This window comes from Populus euphratica, unplaced genomic scaffold (genome assembly GCF_000495115.2).
Source record: "Populus euphratica unplaced genomic scaffold, PopEup_1.0 scaffold24.1, whole genome shotgun sequence".
NCBI lineage: Eukaryota > Viridiplantae > Streptophyta > Magnoliopsida > Malpighiales > Salicaceae > Populus > Populus euphratica.
The window spans coordinates 296758-321599 of NW_011499893.1; the positions used below are offsets into that span (position 1 = coordinate 296758).

The 24842-nt window shown below is 37.6% G+C and overlaps 3 protein-coding genes and 1 long non-coding RNA gene across 6 annotated transcripts; 2 read left to right on the forward strand and 2 right to left on the reverse strand.

The window, feature by feature from the left end:
* The first annotated feature begins 1040 nt into the window (after positions 1 to 1040).
* On the forward strand, positions 1041 to 9171 carry LOC105131512 (uncharacterized). Of its 2 annotated transcripts, XM_011034522.1 has the most exons (4): positions 1041 to 1257; positions 3720 to 6331; positions 7849 to 8159; positions 8436 to 9171. In XM_011034522.1, exons 2-4 carry the CDS (start codon positions 4047 to 4049, stop codon positions 8819 to 8821), a joined length of 2982 nt encoding a protein of 993 aa, XP_011032824.1. In that variant the 5' UTR covers positions 1041 to 1257; positions 3720 to 4046; the 3' UTR covers positions 8822 to 9171. The 2 variants fall into 2 exon arrangements, with proteins under 2 accessions (XP_011032824.1, XP_011032822.1); XM_011034520.1 differs by lacking the exon at positions 1041 to 1257 and having other exon boundaries at positions 3502 to 6331.
* On the forward strand, positions 1400 to 11068 carry LOC105131513 (uncharacterized). The gene is made up of 3 exons (XR_843451.1): positions 1400 to 1462; positions 1962 to 2113; positions 11058 to 11068. It is a non-coding gene; the product is annotated as an uncharacterized LOC105131513 (long non-coding RNA).
* Positions 10239 to 18467, reverse strand: LOC105131511 (pleiotropic drug resistance protein 2). The gene is made up of 19 exons (XM_011034519.1): positions 16877 to 18467; positions 16655 to 16775; positions 16365 to 16453; positions 16136 to 16220; positions 15726 to 16016; positions 14645 to 15636; positions 14385 to 14545; positions 14130 to 14233; positions 13861 to 14026; positions 13653 to 13775; positions 13291 to 13382; positions 12794 to 13126; positions 12373 to 12663; positions 12184 to 12267; positions 11970 to 12103; positions 11598 to 11825; positions 11118 to 11289; positions 10775 to 11029; positions 10239 to 10654 (listed from the first exon to the last, which is right to left on the reverse strand). The coding sequence occupies exons 1-19, from the start codon at positions 17278 to 17280 to the stop codon at positions 10385 to 10387; spliced, it is 4395 nt and encodes a 1464-aa protein (XP_011032821.1). The 5' UTR covers positions 17281 to 18467; the 3' UTR covers positions 10239 to 10384.
* A 1468-nt stretch (positions 18468 to 19935) lies between these two features.
* On the reverse strand, positions 19936 to 24842 carry LOC105131514 (uncharacterized). Of its 2 annotated transcripts, XM_011034524.1 has the most exons (5): positions 24624 to 24842; positions 23313 to 24183; positions 21737 to 23065; positions 20856 to 20970; positions 19936 to 20512 (listed from the first exon to the last, which is right to left on the reverse strand). In XM_011034524.1, the coding sequence occupies exons 2-5, from the start codon at positions 23961 to 23963 to the stop codon at positions 20283 to 20285; spliced, it is 2325 nt and encodes a 774-aa protein (XP_011032826.1). In that variant the 5' UTR covers positions 23964 to 24183; positions 24624 to 24842; the 3' UTR covers positions 19936 to 20282. The 2 variants fall into 2 exon arrangements, with proteins under 2 accessions (XP_011032826.1, XP_011032825.1); XM_011034523.1 differs by having other exon boundaries at positions 23313 to 24842.

Below are 24842 nucleotides of genomic sequence, written 5' to 3' on the forward strand. Positions count from 1 at the left end.
ATTTGTCTCCCTGTTAGAAAATTAATAATTAATACAAACAAAAACAAAAACAAAAACACAAACAGAATTTTTTTTATTTATATTTTACAGTTATATTTACTGATTAAAATTTTTATCTTTATTTTTATTGATAAATATCAATATAAATATTCTTATAATATATACCAAGAAAATCTTAATAATAATAATAATAAAAATAAAAAGCTAAACAATCCGATAACTTGCAAGTTTTATAAATAACGTTACCATCTAAATTAATTCAAATATGAAATTCATTTATGAATATACCAATAAAAATATTCTTTTATTAAAATTCATTCCTAAGATTTTATGGTTTACATATGGCTTCTTATTATTTTGTTAGATAAAAATAAATAAAATCAAAGTTGTCATTGAAATCCAAGATTGCGTGTTATGTTGGGTCCAAATATTAAATAAGAGCTCGTAAAAATAAAATATTAAAAGATAAATTACATAAACCATGCATATAATAAGCATAACTACATTATTCTTAAAAAAAATCCATAAGTATATTAAATATTCCCTTTTTTTTTTTCAAAACTGCACTATTGTTTTATAATTTTTTTTCTTCAAATAAATATATCATCACGTAAATCATTGAATTGATCTTCAATAGTTTTATTTTGAATAATAAAATATATTTACTTTAATCACAATAAATCTCAAAAAGCCCATTATACAATATTGTTATAATAACAAAATTGTTTTAAATCTAGAATTTTCATACCATGAATTTTTTTTTATATAAATCCAGGCATTTTTTGAATAGAATTTTTTTTTCAAATATTCACGGAACAAAAATTAATTCCAAGATTGAAGAACTTAAATATTAATATGTAATTTTACACCAACTAAAATTCAAACTAGTTGAACAAGAAGATATTCAGAAGCCCTTGCACCATCCAATTCCACCGAACCCAATTGGCCCAATATCCATTTGTGATAATTGATAAATATAATATTGTTTTTGGTAATTGATAAATATAAATATTTAATAATCAAGTCATTAATTACTTTAATTGGGCACCAATCCCACAGGACACAAGGTAAAGGTTGAGGAGTGGTATTATTCAGCAACAAACCACTTCAAACCAGTGAAAAAAATTCAACACTCACGTCTTTCCATCTTCTCTTCACCTAAACCTCGAAAGAAAAATAGCAAAACAAACAAGCAAACTTCTTCATTATACAGGACATGAAAAATCTAGAGAAGCGAGAGAATTTGATAAAAAAAAAGTTAACAAATCAATGACGGGTTTCTTTATTTGTATCCTCTCCTCATGCGATCTCTTGTTTAGCTGAGAAAGCAAGAGAATATGTCCCAAAATGCTCCCCAAGACTACCTGCTTCCAGTTGAAAAGGTTTCAAGAAAAGCAAGGACAAGACATCCAAAGAATGGGAATTACTCGCTTTATTCCAACTGAAACTGCGATGCTGCTAGGTTAAAGGCAAACTCACCTTAAAAAACGTACTTTGTTGTCGAACAACAATGTAACCAAAGATCTATACGGTCCTCTTTTTTGGTCCATGAGATTAATCACGGTACGCACAAGCTGACCCAATCATCCACGTTAATCTTAAAAAAAAAAATAGAATTACTCGCTTTATTCCAACTGAAACTGCAAGACATCCAAAGAATGGGAATTACTCGCTTTATTCCAACTGAAACTGTAAGACATCCAAAGAATGGGAATTACTTAACCATTTAGGTGGTGACCAAGTGGTAAAGATTTGGGACTAAGAGGTTTGCTCCCTCTGTGGTCTCAGGTTCAAGTACTTGATTGCTCATATGATGATCACTAGAGACTTACATGATCGTTAACTTCATGGTCCATGAGATTAATCACGGTACGCACAAGCTGACCCAATCATCCACGTTAATCTTAAAAAAAAAAATAGAATTACTCGCTTTATTCCAACTGAAACTGCCATGCTGCTAGGTTAAAGGCAAACTCACCTTAAAAAACGTACTTTGTTGTCGAACAACAATGTAACCAAAGATCTATACGGTCCTCTTTTTAGTACTCTCTCCTGCATCAAGCACGTAGTTAATTACAAGCAAAATCCCAATGAGCAACCTATTTACACATTAGTTATTCATTTTTAGAATTTTTCAAATTTTAAAACACCTATATAATTAACAGTATTTCAAATTAGTTGAAAAAAAATAAAAAAAGGGAGATGAGCCACAAGAACGATTCCTTGGATGTGAAGGACTGATCTTTCTTTTCCTTTTTCCTCCTTGGCCCCCCTCTGCCTCCTATTCCTTAGATTACACCATCATCATCGTCATCACATGTTCCTTTCAGCTGGCTGGCTGTCCATGATAACCAAAAGCCATGGGAACATAATTGCTGCTTTAACCACTCACACCTGTGTAATATTCCTCAACCACTCGCATTTGTCAGTCACACCTTTGTAATATTCCTCAACCACTCGCATTTGTCTCCCTGTTAGAAAATTAATAATTAATACAAACAAAAACAAAAACAAAAACACAAACAGAATTTTTTTTATTTATATTTTACAGTTATATTTACTGATTAAAATTTTTATCTTTATTTTTATTGATAAATATCAATATAAATATTCTTATAATATATACCAAGAAAATCTTAATAATAATAATAATAAAAATAAAAAGCTAAACAATCCGATAACTTGCAAGTTTTATAAATAACGTTACCATCTAAATTAATTCAAATATGAAATTCATTTATGAATATACCAATAAAAATATTCTTTTATTAAAATTCATTCCTAAGATTTTATGGTTTACATATGGCTTCTTATTATTTTGTTAGATAAAAATAAATAAAATCAAAGTTGTCATTGAAATCCAAGATTGCGTGTTATGTTGGGTCCAAATATTAAATAAGAGCTCGTAAAAATAAAATATTAAAAGATAAATTACATAAACCATGCATATAATAAGCATAACTACATTATTCTTAAAAAAAATCCATAAGTATATTAAATATTCCCTTTTTTTTTTTCAAAACTGCACTATTGTTTTATAATTTTTTTTCTTCAAATAAATATATCATCACGTAAATCATTGAATTGATCTTCAATAGTTTTATTTTGAATAATAAAATATATTTACTTTAATCACAATAAATCTCAAAAAGCCCATTATACAATATTGTTATAATAACAAAATTGTTTTAAATCTAGAATTTTCATACCATGAATTTTTTTTTATATAAATCCAGGCATTTTTTGAATAGAATTTTTTTTTCAAATATTCACGGAACAAAAATTAATTCCAAGATTGAAGAACTTAAATATTAATATGTAATTTTACACCAACTAAAATTCAAACTAGTTGAACAAGAAGATATTCAGAAGCCCTTGCACCATCCAATTCCACCGAACCCAATTGGCCCAATATCCATTTGTGATAATTGATAAATATAATATTGTTTTTGGTAATTGATAAATATAAATATTTAATAATCAAGTCATTAATTACTTTAATTGGGCACCAATCCCACAGGACACAAGGTAAAGGTTGAGGAGTGGTATTATTCAGCAACAAACCACTTCAAACCAGTGAAAAAAATTCAACACTCACGTCTTTCCATCTTCTCTTCACCTAAACCTCGAAAGAAAAATAGCAAAACAAACAAGCAAACTTCTTCATTATACAGGACATGAAAAATCTAGAGAAGCGAGAGAATTTGATAAAAAAAAAGTTAACAAATCAATGACGGGTTTCTTTATTTTCAACAACAAAGAAAGGTTTGGTCTTTTTTCTTTTGATCTGTCATAGCAATCAAATTCGTATGTGGGTTTTTCTTGATTGGTGTTTTGAGTAGATTTGGAGTGTTCGTAGTGTCAATCTGCTTACTGGGTTCTGGATATTTCAGGGTTTTGGCTTTCTTAAGTTGCTTAAAGATTGAATCTTGGTGATTTATCGTGTTGTGAAAGGTTCTATATGTTCCAAAGCTTAAGACTTAATGAGATATTGATTGCAGATTTGCAGTATTTAGTGTGTTTTAATATATAAGTAATTAAGAAAGATGCAATCTAGGAGGAAAGAAGATTACGTGACACAGTCGCCATCTTCAAAGATACGTAATCCACATAGAACTGATATAGGACATGAGTCTCATCCTGCTCCTCGCCATAATGCAGTTGATCGGTCTCCACGCGTGCAGCAGCGAAGGAGTTTAAGTCCTCGTAGTAAGGTTGAGGTTTCTAGAAGGGTAGTTCAAGGGGAGGGAAGGAGCAGTTCAACTGAAAAAAGGGACTATGGTTGGCATTTGGGTGCAGGTAGGACTGAAAAAGTCCGGCCTGGTTCCCCACAATATGCGCAAGAGCATAGAAAGCCTCCTTCCGACGACGGGGTTGTGCATAGGAAGTACAGGCAAGTTGAGGATATAGATTATGATGGTAAAAGTAATAGATTGAAGCGAGGATATGATCATCATGCTGCACTTTCTAGAGTGGATAAAGAAAAAGATTATCGTGAAAGCAGGGCTGTGGGTATTGATGGGCATGGCATGTTGGGGCAGAAATCAGTGCCCGTGGAAGATGGTTTGGTAAGAGGGCCATATCGGGTGCCTCCAGATTTGGTTCCCAGCTCATCTTATGGAGATGCTGGGGCGCATATCCAGTCAATGTCCCGGGGTATGGATATTGGCCACTTTGAGGATGAGGAACTTCGATTTCGAGAGCCTATACCATCAGATAAGATTCCAGTCAGGGATTTTTATGAAGAAGAGGAAAGACCCATGTTTCATTCTAGAAATGTTCTATACACCAGGATGCCAGCTCCTCATTCTAAGGATTTGGAAAGTACTTCTCGTTTTGAAAATTTTGCTGGTTCATCTTCTGGATTCTCAAGGAGTGAGTTTCCAAGTTCATATAGAGAAGGCATGCCTTTTGCTGAATCAGATGAATATCCAAGGAGCAGCATGAAACTCACAGAATCTATGGATTTTAACGCATATAGGGAAAGGCCAGTTATGGACATAAGAGACCGAGAGGCTGGTAAGAGAGTTATTACGAGTTATCCTGAGGTTGCTTATAATCCTAGAAGGGTCTCACATGATCATTACCTTTACTCCAGGTCACAAGGAACTGTGAATGATGATCATGCATATCAATCTGATGACATACACAGAATAATGTCCCCACCTTCTCCATTGGACTATGAGCATGCTCGAATAGATTATGAGCATAGAGAATTTTCAAGGCTGAGTATGCACCCTGTTAGAGACAGGACTGAGCACGCTGAGGGTTCCTATATAAACATGAGAAGGAGCACTGTATTTGATCATCCTACAATACAAAAGCAAGCACCTATGGAGAACCTCGATGCAGGCAGAATACAACATGCATCAGAATACAATGCAGAATATTTGGGCTCTGCATATACCCGAGTTGAGTTTGGACAGGGGGAGTTACAAGATAATAAGAAATCTCGTTTGGGTTTCACACAGAATCACCAAATCCCGCATTCAAGGTCAAATTATGGGTTTGGACGAGATGCAGGTCCACAGTTTCAAAGGGAAATATTGGACAATCCTCCTATGCCATTATATGACCTGGAAAGGCTTGCTACCAAGAGGCAAAGGACGAGGGAAGAGCTTGCGATATACAAGCCATCAGATAAAGCATTCAAGCAGAAGTATGTAATGGAGGAAGAAATAAATAGGCATGACAGAAAGTACGTTGTGGAGGAAGATATAAATAGGCATGATACAAGAAATACCGTGTCAAACAAATGGAATGCACCTCAAGAATTTGAAGATGTTTATGAAACAGGCGAGGGATGGGTAAATGAAAATGCAGGTGATTTACATGTATCCAGTACTCAGAGGTTTTATCAGAGTGCATATAGAAATGCTAAAAGGACATATGACAGGCAAGATATTCTTGGAGATTCTGCATCTGAAGACTGGTTGTCTTCTCAAGCTTCTTTGTCACCTGCACGAAGGCATTCCATTAGACATTATAAACCTGGTGCTAAATATATGAACGGTCATCCAAGCTCTGGTCCTTTAAGCTGGTATAACTCGCACCAGGCTGATAGAAAAAGTGGTGTTCATAGACAGCATAGGATTTGGAAAAGAAATGATGATTTTGGCGATGATGCAAGTGTAATTGATGATGACCAGCCAGAAGAATGGGTGAATCTTGGGGAGGCTGAACCACCTGAGGGCTCAGAGGAATTCAAGCAATTGGTGGACGAAGCCTTCTTGCTGTACTCTAAAAGATTAAATTTGAACTCTGCAGTTCGGAGAAGATACAAGGAGCAAGGAAAAGCTGGTAGTTTGTTCTGCATCGTTTGTGGCAAAAGGTCTGTTTACTTTTTCTGTGATATGCATTTTTAAAGTGGAGAACTTTTCCATATTTTGATTCAGGAGTTTCGTAGTCTGTCTTACTGCAGAAATCAGATGAGTTTTGGCTAAACCCAAAAGACTTTTTTTTCCAGTAATTTCTGAGATTTTATCATATTGGTATGTGATGGTAGAGATCATTTATATATGTTACTGTTACTTGCTGGGGTAATCTTTGGAGGTGGATGATGTGGTTTAATTTCATGCAATGGAGCATGAGCATTTGGCAAACTCCTAGCTATGGATAAAGGGCACTACCTGAATCTTGCATGAGGCTTTTTTTTGGCATTAAATATGCTTTCAATAATTTATAGATTGCGTTTATGCATTCTGTTCCTTGTGTAAATGTGTGAGAGGTGATTGGTCAGAGTGACCCCTTTGGTGAAATTTGTTTCTTGTGTAAATGTGAGAGGTAATTGGTCAGAGTAACTCCTTTGGTGAAATTTATGTAAATGATTGTTGTGTGCACGTTGATAGTCTTAGAGTGATCAAGAATTACAAGTTCTTGTTTCACATAAAAATTGTCTTATACTGTTGTTTGACGTAACATTTAAATGGCAAAATCTTTGGCAATATAATAACTGTTAGCAAATGCTTATAATGTGTGATTGGATGGCTTTGTGCTGCTGGAAGCAGTAGAATAATCACACTGGATGTATATGATGGGTGGCTATAGAAGAAGGGGCTGTTTATGCATGGATCAGAAAGGGAAGATTGAGGTAGTTAGCAGCAGGTCAAATGGGTCAGAGAAAAAGGGGTTAACTGCTTCCTAGTTTTTTTGGCTGTTCGAGGACATGCTTAATTCTGTTTATTTGTGAGGCTATGATGCCAGACAATTAAGATTTGAGGAGCTATAGAAGGAAAAGTAAGAAATAAGAAAGAAGAAGATGGGAAGAAGAAGTAGGAGCTGAAGAAGAGAAGAAAAAATTAGGGGAAGAGAACAAAAGTCAACTTTTTTTTAATTCATCAGAACTGTACATAATGTGAAAAATTACATATAAATAGTAAAACCCTAATCACAACCAATAATTGGGCTAATAACCCACTAAACAAAATACCCAACAAAATAACATGAATTAAGCCCAATAATAAACCCAGATAAAATCCAAAACATAGGGGTTGGACAATCCTCCTTCATCTTTTGACCATGCATGTGTGGGGACCGTGTCTTGGGTTTGGTGTTGTCACCACACTAGCATTGTATTTCTTGAAGAATGCCTATGTGATATTTGCTTGTTCACCTTGCATTTTCAGCAGGAATAGGTATTGTTAAGGACTGCATTTACTTTCCATAGAAAAGATGTTTAATCTATGTCACTGATATAAATTGGCTAATGACATGCTAAATTCATTCCTGCTGATTTCTTTATTGTACTCATTTATGGATGTTATGCTTGTCCATCAAATTCCTTTTGGCATTGTTGCACTCCATCTTGCACTTCACTTTCTTATGTTTACATGCCTATGCTTTTAACAGCTCATCAAAGGAGTTCATGGCTGCCCAGAACCTGGTACAGCATGCCTTTATGTCTCACAAGATTGGGCTGAGAGCCCAACACTTGGGTCTTCACAAAGCAATATGTGTTTTGATGGGCTGGAATAGTTCCGTGCCTTGTGATGCAATAACATGTGCTCCTGAGATCTTGCCTGCTGAAGAAGCTGTTGCTCAGAAAGAGGATTTGATGCTCTGGCCTCCACTTGTTGTTATCCACAACATTTCTATGTCGAACAACAATCCAGAACATCAGAAGGTCGTACCTATTGAAGGGGTGGAGGCTTTTCTGAGAGGCAAGTTGCATTTTATTTGATCAGTTACTGGATACTGTTTTACTAAAATGAAACTTGAGTCGGGAATGCATGTAGAGAACAATTACTCTTTCTAATGCTAATGAAGAGAAACATTAGCTTGAATTCATTAGTCTTTGAACATACAAGGAAGAACAGCATACATTTCGTGTTTGCAAATTTTTCTGCACCATGTGAAAGCAGTTGTATGTATATTCAGTATTTTGCCCGACTAACAGTTTGTCTCACTTTTACCAATTCACTACGTCCCTTTGATAGGTAAAGGTATTGTTGGAGGTAAAATCAAGGTATGCCTAGGAAAACCTGCCGACCAAAGCATTATGTTGGTAAAGTTTTTGGGAACTATTACTGGACTTGGAAATGCAGAGAAGCTTCACAAATATTTTGCTGAGAAGAAACATGGGAGAGAAGAATTTGAGCATAAAACATCCAACAATGGTAACAACATCAGTGGTTGGAAAGAAGAAACTCAAGGAGGCGGCAAGTTGGAGGAGCAGCTGCTATATGGGTACCTGGGAATTGCTGAGGACTTGGACAGGCTTGATTTTAATACTAAGAAATGGATTAAAATAAAGAGCAAGAAGGAAATTCAAGAGCTGGCAAATGCCCCTGTTAAAACTGATGACAAGTTGCTGAATTACTAAAGAAAAGTTGCTGAATAACTAATGACAAATATTAACTTAAACATGGTGGAGCAATTTCCTTCAGGAGGAATTTCACGCAAAAAAAGTTTCTCCATCTTTAGTTCCAGTCTATTGGTAGTCTATTAATACATAACTTAAGGTAGTGCAATCCTACCTTAAGCTATGTATACGTATCAAGATTTGGAATTATCTTTGTTATGAAGACAGAAATTTCTGTGCAGAAGTTATCCTCCTGTATGTGTAGTCTATTGGTAGAACAATACTACTTTAATCTATGAGTACAGATCAAGATTCGGAATGTCTTTGTAATCCAACTCTTTTCCTAGTCAGATATTACCTACTTGCATACTCGGATTCCCAAGTTCTACACCATTTGCTATAATGTACTGTGACCTATGATTTTTGTTTCTGTTCTTTCGAAAACTGTGATGACTTCTGGAGTATGATACTGTGTTTGATTGGAAGTCAGAACTTGGAACCATTCCTTTTCCCAGAAAGTTAAAAAGTGAAAAAAGAAAAAGATGAGGGCCTGTTCAATTGCCAAAGGCTAATTTCTTGAGGGCAACTTGAAGTTCCCTGTCTCGTTGTCTATTAATTTTTCCTTCGGCTCATCTTATTCACGCTGTTTTTCCTGTGTACTGTAAATGAAGTCCACCTTGTTCCGGTGCTGTCGTTTGGTCTGTTTCACTTTGCAACATTTCAAACGAAATTGGACTGAGCTTGAATGGTTTGATTAACATTTCTTTCCCTTTTCGTTCTGGTGATATCTGAGCAAGTGGTGAATTCATGAGATTGGGTGTTTGAGAGTGTAATTGTTTTTTATTTAAAAATATATTAAAATAATAATTTTTTTATTTTTAAAAAATTATTTTTGATATTAACATATTAAAATGATTTAAAAATACACATAAGAAAACATTAATTTGAAGCAAATAAAAAATAAAAAAATTTATTTTTTTAAATATTTTTAAAATACAAAAAAAATAAAATAGTATTACTATGTAACCAATCCACCACTACGGAGTAGCCATGTTGGATCATACCGGCTGAAAGAGGAGCGACTATCCAAGAGGAGTTGAACCCATGACTTGGGGTGCCTTGAGCTCCCCACCTAACCCCGTCCTCAAGGACTTGAGCCATTCGGTGGCGCACATTCATCAGGGATGAACGTGATAGGGTGACATGAACTTCTTTTCAGAGTTCAGGACCGTCTGGATTCGAAGTCTTGGATTACACTTGTTGCCTGATTGTTGATGTATTTTTTTCTTCCACATACTATCAAGGTGGTGTTTTCTTTATCTTTGGTTTTGAATGTCTTGCGATTCTTAGAAAGAAAACAAGAGGTCGGAAACAGAAGATGGTAGAAGGAAATTGCTGAAGAAAAAAATACCCTGCATTCAGTGAAATCTTATATAGAACAATAAATTGGAACTTACATAAATAATGGATACACAAGCCATGAAGAAATAGAAAATTTAAGGGAGGGAGGCAAGCAAACCACTGATAAATTTGTCCAGATTTCAGACAAGAACACAGTCTGGAAAATTCTATCAAGACTCTTGCCTATCTTCTTTGGAAATTCAAGTACTTAATTCCGTAGGCAAAGCAAAACAAGAAGAGTACAACAAAACCAATATGGGCTGCTGCAACGGCTCCTAGGAAGTCATATTCAAATCCTAAGCGTGCCTTGAGGAAGTCCTTTACTGCGACAGGACCAACTTCAGGTATCTCGATCATTTTTTTGAGGTTGCCTACCTGGGAGGTAATGAGGCCATAGATTGTCCAAGAGACTGGAGAAGCCCAGTAGTACCACCTCCACCAGAGAGGAATTTGCTGCAAAAAAAGAGTTGTCAGGTTTCAGTTTTTTTCCCTGAAAAATCAAAGACGGAAAGCATACAGTATCCTAGATGATTGGAAATAGAACTACATAAGGACTCCGTCGGGAATACATACCGTTCTCGGGACAAGGAAGCCAGAGAACAGGTTCCAGAAACTCATGAAGAACGACATAACAATTGCAGCAATTTGATGGCCAGGAGTGAGAGAAACAAGCATCATCCCGTAAAGTGTGAAGTACATGAAGGCAGTGAATATGAAGAAATAGAACCACAAGAAGTTTGTAAATTCCCAGGAGAATCCAATCATCACATAGAGCAATATACTATAGACCATAGTTTGGATTGCAACATAAATTCCCTCAATGGCAACCTGCAAGGAACACGATAGGATCAGTTAGTCATTCAAGTATGTTTTCTAGTGTTTGGATGATTTACATCTAAGTTTTAGCTTATTTTACCTGAGCAAATGCATAAGGCAGTTCAGAGTACATTCCAGCAGCTCTTTCACGGTAGAAGACCGTTCTTTCTATCGACACTATTGACATCACTGAGGAAGTGTTGGTGGCTCCCAGGAAAATGACTGCAGAATACATTGCTCCAAGCAAATTGAATAGATCTTGTTGCTTGTTTCTGTTGACAAGAGTTTGCAAGTGCTTAAGATGAATTCACAAATTAACATTCACAGAAATCACTTTCCTAGTACCTATCCATTGAAAATATGGCTCCAACAGTGGGTGGTAATTTTGCAACAAGAAAAACTGGTCAATAATCCTTCCGAAACTGTGCAAAATACTTCAACATGACTAGCTGACTACAACTTTATGGTGTTTTTGCAGTAAGCTTTAACTTTTCTTTTCCCTTTAAGGTTTTAATTTTTTTTTGTTACTTGTCATCAACGAGGATTGATAATAAAAGTGAATCAGATATTGCACGCTTACATCTTTTGCCCTTGGTTCCAGAAAATAAGTCCAAATATAAGACCAATAGCCACTGTCATGAACAATCGCATGGCATTATATCGTGGGTTCTTCCAATAAGACCATTTCTGTTTCAAGAAGCATGCCTTGCATTGTGTAACGAAGTCCTGCGAGTATTGTGTCGGGAAGTAAAGGTCCTTAGATCCTGGTTCTGGCTTGCTTAGTTCTTCAATTAATTCCTGATTTGACCTGTTTCAAAAAGGAGATAAATTATATGCAATGACCAAAGTCGAAACTAGTTACATGGTAGGATTAGGGGGGAGAAAACAAAAAACAAAGAGGCACGGATAGCAGGAAAGCAAGAGTAGGTAGTCTGGAGTCTGAGATCCTTACTGGTAGAGTTCAGAATTGGCATAAATTTCTGCAAAGTCTACTTTGAGTTGAGCCTCGACTGCAGTTGAACTGATCTCCAGCATCCATGTAGCAGGATTATAACCATCTTTGATCTTAGGAACCCCTGGTACAGCCTGAAAGATGATGTAGATATTAAGTTGAGAAATTATTAGAGAACTTGTAAGAGATTTAACATTTGAGAAGCAATACTCACTTCAAAGTATTCTATGAGCTTGTGAGACTCATGACCGAGGGATCCTGCATAGATGACTTGTCCTCCTCTCTTCATCAGAAGTAGCTGCAGACGAGAAAGGGACAAAAATTTAAGAAGAAGCATGATGGCTTCAACAAAACAACAGGATTCAGACATTGGATGACCAAAAAACACGAGAGATTGAAATACCTCATCAAAAGCTTCAAAAATATCTATGCTTGGTTGGTGAATTGTGCAGACTACAGTTCGGCCTGTATCCACGGTATTTCTCACTGTACGCATAACAATTGCAGCAGCTCTAGCATCAAGGCCTGATGTTGGTTCATCCATGAAAATGATGGATGGATTAGCAACTAATTCTACTGCTATAGTGAGTCGCTTTCTCTGCTCAGTCGACAAACCATCTATCCCTGGAAGTCCTACCATAGAATTCCTTAGTGTGTTCAGCTCAACCAAATCCATGACTTCCTCAACAAACATCTGTAGCACAAAAGATAAAAACCTGGTGATCAATATGTATTGAGGATGCAGAAATAGCCATTTGCATCAGATCTAAATCAAATAGTCAATAATATGAAAAAAAATGTGATTTTCATGAAGAAAAGCATGCCTTTCTTGTATCCTCATTAATTTCCTTGGCGAGACGCAACCAAGCAGAGTACAGGAGTGATTCGTATACAGTAACGTAAGGAGAATGGATATCATTCTGCTCACAGTAACCGCTAACCCGAGCAAAAGTTTCTTGCTTCTTTGGATAACCAGAAATGCTGATACCTCCTTCAATGTACCCTCCAGTTTTCCGACCTGCTAGAACATCCATCAAAGTGGTTTTTCCAGCACCACTCACCCCAACCAACGCTGTTAGAACACCAGGTCTGAAAGCACCACTAACATCTCGTAACAGCTGTAGGCGATCCTCTTCGATTCCTTGCATTTTCATTTCCTGACAAAAAATCACAGTTTTCATTATTATCAATAAAAGTTCAGTCTACTGGCCTTATGAATCTCTCAATAAAAGTTAAATGGATATTTTTTTATGTTCATTCAATAATCTTTATATTTTCTTTTGTGATTTATAGTAGAAAAAAGGAATACAAAAATACTTACTGCAGGCATATCGACATAGTAATTAACATGATTAAATGCAAGTGACAACGGCTGAAAGGGCAACACCATTCCGCGTTGCTTAAGTGCTTTCTCTGCAGCAGCAAATGATAAGCACAAAAACGATTAAGATAGCAGTTTTTGCACACCGTGATTGATTAGAAATCTTTTCTTTAACATGACCATATTGAAGTTAGGCATTAATAGTAAACTGATGTGTCAACCGTGATTGATTAGCAGTCTTTTCTTTAACATGACCATATGGAATAAAGAATGACAGCTGATTTCTTTGCAGAAAGCTGTTGGAGAACAGTATAGCAATTAAGCTTTTTTGTTAAAAGCCACAACTAGGGAAAGATGTGAACCTTCAGTGAATTGGGAAGCAGATGCTGGAGTCATTTCTATGGCCTTAATATTTTGCTTTCCAGCGGAGGATGACCTCTTAGTCTCATCCTCATCCAGAATAATGGATTTGGAGTCTCCCAAAGCTGCATTGATTTCCAACAATTTATCAAATTCAACATTAATCTTACATAGCTGAAAGAAAGATCAATATCAGAGTCGATGGCTTACGATCCAAATAAGTCAGTGCCGCTGCGAAAAGGACATTAAAAAGCATAGCAAATCCAAGAAGTGCCCCAACAGAAATCCAATACCAATATTCTTCCATAAACATGCCTCTCATTTTGAGAAGAACCTTTCCAACCGTGGGTTGAGAAAATGCTTCGTCATGATATGGCTGCAGCAGGGAAAGGCCACTTTAGTTCAGATGACCAAGAAACAAGGTATTATGGAACATTAAAAGATTTGATTCACTATAAAACATTATTAAGAATTCTTACAACACTCCATCTATCATCAAGAAATTCGTTCAGGACTATGGCGTTCTGCCCATACATCATGGGAGAAATATAGTAGCCCCAGATCATCCAGGGTCCAATATCATCTGCGAAAGTCTCAGAACAATTTAGTATTTTTAACAATTACTCACCAGTCAACAGCACAGGCTACTAGTAGAAATAGGAATTGTACAAAGATTCCCTTCCTTCAGCAGTAAGAGGTGTTTCAGTGTTATTAACAAAAGGTAAAATATTTACCTTTGGAAACGATGAATCCACCGAGGACAAAAACTACCAGCAGTGTAAAGGTGCCAAGGGTGCTTGACACAACTTCTGTTCTTCCAACTGCAGCAATGAAACGGAAGAGAGAGAGAGCCATCTGATGCACACTGAAGAATGCTAGAAATTGTTTGAAAAACCTGAACATTTTACAATATGCGTTAATGAACATACTCATCACATTAGAAAGCTAAACTACACAGCCAAAATCATTGAAGAACAGAAATCCTTCCACATACCTGCTAGCAGCAGGAGCAAAACCAATGGTGTAATATGTGAGCAAGATCCATATCCCAGACTCCAACAAGGAGACAGGGATCCTCAGCAGATATATTGGTAATGCAAAAGCCCATGCTGGATAGAATTTGAAATCCCTTTGTTTGAAAAATACAGGAAGCCGAGTCATAGTCATCGCCATCTCTGCCATCCCATTGAACATTACGTTAATGAGACTAAAGAACAGCGCACCGTAATATTTTCCTCCACCTTCCACAGTGCCAACTGTCATTTCAGTTCTTAAGAACACTGTCATGGCAATGAGTGCCATGATAGTGATCTGGGTTGTCTTAAAAATATAGATAAAAGAGCTGCGCTTCATCAATAACCACTCTCTCGAAAAGCATGCCTTAAAGAGTTCCATATTGGAGATTCCATACTTATCTTTCACTAGTGCAGCCGGGTGAGCAGTAGATTTATCATACGGAATTCTAAGTTGTTCAGAGACTCTTTGGCCTGTGCGGAAAGACTTGAAGCAGTTCACAAGCTCAAGTGTCGATACATATCGATAAGGTTCATGCCTTTTGCTCCAGTACTGCTCTTGATCTTTCTTTGATGTTACCTCTTGCAAGAAATCTGCAACTCCTTTTCTTTCTGGGCACTTGAAACCAACACTTTCGAAGAATTCAAGTACTTCTTCACGTGGACCTTGGTAAACAATCTGACCTTCTGAGAGTAAAATAATGTCATCGAAAAGGTCATACGTCTCAGGTGCAGGTTGTAGAAGAGAAATTATCATGGTGACATCCAGGATGTGAACCATTTGTCTCATAAATTTGACAATTTGGTAAGTTGTTGAACTGTCCAAACCAGTTGATATTTCATCCATGAAAAGAGCTTTTGCTGGTCCAACCAACATCTCTCCGGTAGTAACACGCTTCTTTTGACCGCCGGATATACCTCTTCTCATGTCATCACCCACCGTGATATCAGCACAGATATCCATTCCAAGTATCTGTTGCAGTAAAACTTAATCAGTAAACCTCCGGGCTGCTGAATTATATAAGAAATGGTAGACAGTAACTGCAAAGGACGGCAACAAACCTTGAGAACATAGTCTGTAACTAGACTAGCTTCCTGGCCTTCTATAGCTATCGCTTTCATGAATGCATCTATCTCAGGATCTGGTTTTATCCCAGCCTCCTTTTCTCTTCTCAACAACTCTGCCAACAACTCATATCTTGCTCCAACACCCAAACAGCGCCCTGAAAAATCCAGTGTCTCTCTGACTGTCATCTCACCGTGATGAAGATCATGCTGGCTTATATAAGCACATGTTCTCTGAGGAACAAACTCATGCAATTCATGTCCACAGTAGGTGACTTTTCCAGATACCTGAAGACCAAGTTACACATGATTAAGCCAGAGATTTAGAAATAAAAAAATCTTACTCTGATAATTCATTCAGAATTGCTAACACGTGTAGGAGACTAGAAATGGAAGCAGAAACACACCCTGAGCTCCTTGTCCCTCTTTCCTGAAAGTGCCTGTAGCAATGTAGTTTTGCCTGACCCTGGAGGTCCTAGAAGCAGGGTCATCCTGAGGAAACAAGAATTAACACAAACCTAATGAATAATCTACAAACTTCAAGGCCTTCAGGCAAACGTTTTCAAGAATCAACTAGTTCAAGCTATTTCAACACAGCTGCAATACATTGAACACTGTAAAATCACTTAGTTGTACCTCATTGGTTCCACTATTCCGCTTACATTATGGAGAATGTTGACTACTCTTTTCTTAGACGGGGAAAGCCTCAAAAAACCCAGAAGTCCCTGATCGCCACGAAAGATTCAAAAGAAAATCATCTATCAGAACAAGATATAGTGGCTTATAATTAAATATGATGTAGTAAGTGCACATATAGCATATTGAATTCAATCTTCTCTCTTCAGAATTTTTTTTGCTGCAAGCTATACGTGGTCAAATTGAAATAAGTTGTCTGCAGAAATGATTAAAATGACAAAAGGAACTACCTCTATTTTGTTCACAGCAACATTCACTAGAGTTGGAAGTGCCTTGGTTCCAACATATGCATCTCCTTCGACAGACAAATGCTCGAACCGGACTTCAATCTTGGGAGTGACAATTCCCACCCTGTTTAAACAAGTCAACGTTTTCAATAAAAGAGAGGTTGTTTATGCACATTTAGGAAAAATCATAAACAAGAGTAGGCATCGAGGAAGAAAGAGTCTGACCTATCAGTCCTTTCCCTCAGCTTACGAAGAAATATCTCATTGTCTTCTTCAGCAACCTTGAATATACTCTCTATGAGCTGCCTCCTGCCTTGAACATCTAGATTGGCAACATCAACCTCTTCATAGCGAACACTTCCACTATCCCTAACCTGCTTGAGCATGCCTTTTCTCAACCGATCATATGTAGGCAGTCTCTCGATTGCAGCCCATTTAAGCTCCTCTTCATCTTCCTCTCTCCCACTCTTTTGAAACATATCTCCTTGATTCACCCACACCTCGCGAATACTCGCTGAGGCCCAATTTCTTTTACTAGCTGATGATAAACTCCTCATGCTCGGAGACCTTGTGCTCAGCGACCTCATTGACCTTGCAAGGTCATGTCTACCAGCAAAAGCCTCAACCATGGTTTACTAACCTGTATTCTCAAGCTATAACAAACACCAAGACCTTTGAATTATGCCAACTTTGTTATGGTGCAAGATGAACTTGCAAGGACTTAAACATGTGAGATTCTCAAGACTTGTAAGTCCTGAATCAAACCACTTCAACAATGTTTTGGTTATATTTGGAAATGGTGATGAGTTGATTTTGGAGGGCACAGTTTATATAGGTGAAGAAGGTCACAAGAAAAGGCAAGATAACGACAGAGAAGAGTATTATTAGAGAGTTGTCAGAAAATGAAAGCTTTTGCACAAAGGTATCCACAATTTTGTCAAGAAAAAGAAGGATTGGATTACTACATATTTTTCTATTCTATGTCGTTGTGTCCGAGGAAACTTTACAGGTTCTCGGTCTTCTGACGACAATGACGGATACCTTTGTTTGTCTTCAAGTCCCATTACCAGGAACTTGGTGCCCTCCTACGTTACTGCTAGAATTCCAAAAGGATAAGCATATCCTCAAACTCTGCAATTGCTTATTACTAAAATTACTCTTATGTACTTTGTTTGTCTGAATCTCGGCCATTAGCATTAATACAAAGGAAGAATCTCTAAACAGTGAAGGATACGAGCAATATGAGAAATAGAAGGAATCCTCGACCCGCAACGCAACAGGTGGAGAAGGATTTATTCAATCACATAGTTTAGCCGTACAGAATCCATTCTTTCAACGCATAGATTTTCTGAGAAAAATATTTGGTAAAATTAACAAACTCTTTCTATGGAGCATAATCAGACCAGAAATTCAACGTCATCGAATGCTTTTCTGTCTTGCTTCATGTATTTAGGATCCTAATCTACTTAACCAGTTCAAATCGCATGGATAATTTTCAAATTCTAAAGAATTACCCCTTCTTACCACAACTTTGACTTCATCAACTAGACATCTTCACAAAAGTCAATCACCTAAAGGCCAGCTGATAATATAAAATCCAACCTCCAGGAAACAAAAAAACAAGTCACAAACCCCACAGTTACAACCTACCCCATACTTGGCAACGTCATGTCCTTCTAACTATTTAGGGTTTGTAGCTTTCAAAATGTAATCCAGGTACCCCTGTAACCTTAACCAGTCGTACTCCTGAGGCCTGAAGACTTATCCCATGTCGTTGTGGCAAAGGATAAGAACAACATGGGCCAAACATCAGATCGTAAGAAGTTCTTTATAGTCATATAACGAAGACCTGGCTGGTCTAGGAGAATTGACGAGAAAAGAGACAAAACAAAAGCCATTAGGAGTCCTGGTTGTTAGTCCAACCAGCATGGAACATGATGTCAAATACACTTTGTATGGTCAAGCACGTATTAGATCCTAGATTAATCAAAGATGTTGAACCTAATCCCTGTCGTTTTAAAAGAAAATCAAATCCTCCATAAAGGGCTACAACAAGCTCGTCCAATAAACCTTTTGGCCTTTGAAGGGTTTTGTTAGATTAAGGGTAAATAAGCACTTTACATTTCACGTTATTAAATTTAAAATTTAAATCTCTCAATGCATCACACACTCGTGTAATGCTTATCCAATAATAATAATAATAAAATAAATTACAAAACACTGGCAGGTGGTTTCCAAGGCAGAAACTTTACAAGGCCCGTTAAGAAGCTACAGACAAACACTCACATCAGGATAAACATGAACTGTTCGCTAAGAGGCCCATGAGAAAGAGCACGTTGTGACCACGATGTCCCTCCAAAAGAGTGCTTAATCTTCCGTCTGATCTTCATTTTTTCTTCAAGAACCTTAATTTTATCTCACAACTGATCAAGAATTGAACCAACTTCGATCTATGCTCAGTCCTTTAAGCTCCGGCCAATATCAGATTCCAGCAAATGGGGGGCGCATTAGCATGGCACGAGCTCCTTGTAGAACAGGAACTAAGCAAGTTATCAATAAACGCCAGCCAACATCAATAACCAAGTGATAGCCCAAGATCCAATAGACCTCCTAAAATACATCACGTATCATTAAGGGGGCAGGATTCCCACTTATAACAACCGGGAAGAGTCTCCCTCCCTAGCTGGAACATTGACAGCTCAGGAAGCACCGTCAATTAGTGACCGGTTATTAAAAACGGCGTGCACATGCCCTTAAGCCAAGCCAGGTGGATGATGTTTCGAGGAGACCCGTGAAACGTTGAGCCAACACATCAAATGGGACACACAAGATACAAGCGTGTAGAAGTTTCTGTTACAGCCCTATTCTTTAACATATACAAATCTAATAACCTTGCATAAGCAGCAACAGCACCAAGCACTGAAGGATGAAGGTGAAAAAACATCAGGGGTCACCATACAAGCCTTAGCCATCAGTCTATAATTTGTGTTCACTATCTTTCTTGGGTTTAAGCTCATTAACAATTCCATACCAACCAATCAGGGAAAGAAATTATAGAATTGCTTAGCTTTACACTTCAACCGTCTAGATAAGCTTTCCAGAGACTGATTAGACTCTAACATAAAACAGGCTGCCACAGCCCTCCATCATTGCAGACCAACACAATTAACAGTATTCAGGAAGCTACTGTTAAAGCTTGCTCAAGCTGAGAAGAGAGACCCGCAAAGAACCACGAAGTATCATATTGATCAAGCTGAGAAGAGATACTCACCTGACAAAATGTAAGCAAAACATACATCTCTATGGAGTGATCAGGTTAATGAATCATGCACGTTTCTTTCCCAGCATGCCAAGAGAATGAGATTCGACAGCAGGGTAAAACTTTTCCCGTGAAATTTTCATTTTTTCCCAAATTTTTTTTCCAAGGACATCATCAACCGAAGTGCCTTGTGAAAACATTTGGTGTGAGGTTTTACTAATACAGAATGTACATTCAATCAAATCTATACAAAATTACAATACCTAGCATTGTCCTCCAAAGGCATCAAAAACACCCATGGGATGTAATCCTTCCGGCAGTAATTATTGGTCCAACTCAAGTAGTGGTAGCAACAGGGATACCCATTACCAATCAATCACAAAAGTGAGTGACAGCGACATCTGTTGAGCAGGCAGCAAGAGCAGCTTCAGCAATTTTAAGCGCCATTGCAGCTTTGAAGGTTGCCAAATCTGCATTCTTCATGAGCAACTGTGCCTTTTGACGCTTCAGTATGGCGGCTTCTACAGATCTTTTCACTGAATTTTTGGCTTCTTCAACTTTACACAAGGCACTATGCAAAGCATCCTTTTCAGCTGCCATTGCTGTATGGCAATAGAATTAAAGGACATAAAAACTAATCTCTGATAAATGACAGTGAAGTGAGAAGTGAAAAAGATAAGAAAGCGTAGATAATGAGCAGACGTGATCATCATAAAACACTATTAAAAAACAGAATGAACCAGATAATAGACTACAATACTGGACAGGACAAGAATCAGTAAGATCCATCATTAAAATAGCCATTCTTCAAACTCCCGGGAATCTTTGGGTATGAAACTTCACAACACATGATACATCTTGACTGAGTAATATAGCAGAGTTAAAAGATCTGTTGACTAGGTTGTAAACATCATAAAAAGATTCTGAAGTAAAACAGACAAATACCTTGCAATAGACTTGGTTGCTTGCCTCTTCCAAACTGACTGGGAGGGCGGTTGAATGACCTTCTCTTCCGCAGTACAGGTTTCGGAATCAGTGGGGTTTTCTTTGCTTGATGTCCCTGTTAACAAGAATCATCAATTTGATCAGATTAGCCAATATAATCATTATCAGTCTCAATTAGTACACATGTAAACCACTACGTGATGAATGGGAAAAGAATGGCAAGAGAACAGGGTAAAATAAAAAAAAATGACATGGAATTTAAAGATCAATCTAAATGACAATCAACCATCCAGAAATTAGTGGTAATTCCAACTCACCACGCTGGGAAATTTAACTTTATACAAACAGGTGGTTCAGCTTCATGTTCCCCCATCAAAGTTAATGGATTACTAATAGCAAGAGACGGCAGAAAATGCGTGACAACTTTTGGTCATTGAGATGGCAAGCTCGTCACTTGCTTGTGGAAACACAATCTGAATTTGAAATAATTTATTTCACCATTTTTTCTTTCTTCTGTCACCCAAATAATGAATACTATTGCTAAATAGATATCTTGTCAACCTATTGGCAAGGCAATTGATGCCACAGGCAAGGGAAAACACACACAGCTTTTTCCTCATCAATGTTTCCCTGCTCTGGTTATTATTTTGGAAAATTTTCTTATGGTCACCCCATCCATTGAAACCAGAAGCAAACAATAGGAAAGCACAAAATGCACAAGAAATTTCTTAAAAACTCCTCAATATCTACATGATGCAAATTATACTTCAAATATATTATTGAGATACAAAATAATAGAATGGTCAATTCAAACAACAAAAGTTGTAGACTACTGTTATGCTGCTACAGAACAGAAATCTGGGAGACATCAAAACATTTACCTGAAACACCCGAAGCAGTGGTGATCGTTTCTGCTTCCGTTTTTTCATCCAGTAACCATACACAGCTTTAGCCATTTCCCTTCTACCAAAATCCTTACAATATTTTGCTGCTGCACTCTCATCAGTGAAGTCATCTGGATCACAGAAATATGACCTCTCAAGGGCATCGATCATCAACTCAAAGTTATCCTCTGAAAGATGATCAGATTCTGCTAAAAACTCTTTATTGTACTTCTTAAGCCATTCCTCATCTTCAGAATCCATGTCATAACTTGCCGTGCTCCTTGACAAAGCTCTAGCTACCTCATCATTATTAGAAGAGATGTATGCATATGGTCTAGAAAAGGGAGCACTGCCACCATCATCATTGTCTAACACTCCCCTTACTCCGGGGACAGGTATGGCCTTTGAAACAGAAGCAGGAACATTGCGATCAGAGCATTCCTTGTACAATTCCTTGAAAATGAACCAGTCCTGTCTGTTTGGGAATTCTAGTTTCCAGTGGCCATCCCCATTCCAAATTATATCATGAGTGAAACGGTTGGAAACACAAGTCCTCATAATTTTCTGAGCCAGGTGAGAGTATCGAGTTAACCCATTTTTCTTAACCACAAGCACCCACTCCTTTGAATCAGTAAATTCTAACATGACAGTGGCCCCTTCTATCCTGTAACATCTGTCTGTTTCAGTAATCAGTAAATTTGCAGAGCAGCTAGATAGGTTCATGCCCTTCTTTACTCCAGTTGCAGCACAATTCATCTCTTTGATGCTTGCTGCAGGGCTACTTTGAATTGACCTTCTAAGCTTTTCCTTGGACACAACAGAGGAGAAAGGGATGCCAATTTTCCTACTACTAATTAAATCAGAAACTAGAGCACCATTAGCTTTGTGCAAGCCAGCTATGAAAGAATTTCTAGGTCTCCTTCTCCTGAGTGCGCTCCTCCTTTTCTGAATACCACGGGAATTTAATCCATTTCTGTGTTGGGTGTTTCGACCAGTCAACTTGGAAGCTCTAACAGATGGATGTAACACCACCCTACACCCATAACTATCAGTTTTGGGCACAACTGTAATTTTCTCAGTGAAATCGGTCTTTGTGGACGTGCATGATTGATCTCCTTTACTTTCACTCATGATTTCATCATCATCATCATCCCCATCCACCGAGTTATTTACAGGTATAAGAGACAGACATCTAAACTTAACAAACAAACTGAGATGCATGACCGCAAAGCATGAAGGGATTGCAGAAAAATCCACAGAAAACATCGGCAGAAGCTGCCTAGTCTCGAAAAACTTGCAAATTCCAATTCTATCAGAAGGAAGGTCCTGGGCGAAAATTTAAAAAAAAAATAAACAGAGAGAGAGAGAGAGAGAGAGCAATGTTAGGGGTATGTATCTATAAATCGCATATCATCTAAATCTTAAATACTGATCAAAACCCAACTTCAAAAATTTGAGATACTCTAAAAAAAAAGAGGCTAAACTTATATGAAGCTGGAAACAACATAATTCAGAAACCAAATAAAAAACTAATACAGAAGGCATCCATAATATAAGAAGAAACAATACTAACCCGCACAAAATGTAGTCCATTTGAGGCAAAAACACTGCTAATTGGATCCGACAAGAGAAAATCAGCAAGCTCAGAAAGACTCATACTGACTTTCATGGTATGCCTCAAAACTGAACTCAAAAAACAAGACAACCAACCATTACTACTACTACAACCCTCAACTAAGGCTATAAGCTGAGGAGTACACACAAGACTCTCCTGGCTCTCCCTGCCTTTCCTCCTTCGCTGCCTACGTGAAAAATGAATCCCAAACTTTTTATCCTCGGGGTTTTCGCTCTTCTCACCATCAAGTCTCTTCCTTTTCCTACTATAAACAATCCCAAATTTCTCCTTCTCACTCTTTACCCTCTTAATTTTATTTGGAGCTGCAATGGCAATGACAACACCTCGATCTTTTTTCAGTTTAACATCATGGGTCCACCCATTATTCTCCTTGTACTTAAGATTACTATTGCTATTTTGATTCTTGATATGGTTGTTGGTGTTCTTGATTATTGTCTGATACAACTCGTCCCCATCACTGCTTCTCCTGAGTTTTCCATCACCGGATTCTGGCCATAAACGCCGCCCAGACCGCAGAACCCGGGCTCCATCGACACCTTTAACCACGCTAAACACCCTCGTCGTCCTTCGCAACCCCACCGACGGCATCCTCACCGTCCAGACCCCGTCCAGACCCACCCGAGACTCGATCTTCTCGCTCCTCGACTCACCGAGTCAACTAACCAAAGGATCACCAAATTCACTCGCTACCCCGCTGTTAAAAAGACTCGGTTCTCCCTGCCACGTGGTTCACAGTCCAAATAAATCGGGGGAAGGAACTAAAACTGTCATGGACGCTCCACGAGTTCAGATCTACGAAATCGACTCACTGAGCCATCAAAATAAACTGGGTTAACTCTGAATCAAACCCACGCACATAAGTAATCGACACACACTGTGGTCTAAAAGAACAACCTCGTAACCACACAATTTTTTTTGAAAAAAAAACCCGCTAAAGATACAGAACCTAGTCGATTAAGATTCCTAAAACATAAAATAACAAAAAACAAAATCCAACAACTTGTTTACAAGCACTGAGAAAATCTTAAAAAAAAGAAGAAAGATCTGGGTTGAGAGAAAAGATGGTTTTTCTTTAAAAAACTGAACTTTTTTGAAAAAAAAATAAACTAAAAGAGACGTTTGCAAGAGGGAGGGAGGGAGGGAGGGAGAGTGTTTGTGTGTGTTTCTGTCTATCTTATCGTGGGGGCTGGCTAGGGTTTATGACTGAGAGAGATAGAATCATAAGGGGAAACCGAATCGCCGACTTACCATCACCGTTGGATTAAAAGATGGATGGTGTAGATTTGTTTTAAGGATCCGGACTGTTTGGTTCGAATCATTCGTTGGGTTCAGGGATAGAGAGAGAGAGAGAGGAGTTTTAAAGCGGTGAGGATATTTTGGGATTCATGGGTGGGTGAAATGACTATAATGTCCTTTCTGAAGCTATGGGTTTGAGAGGGAACGCGAGAGATGAAAGTACTGGAGGAA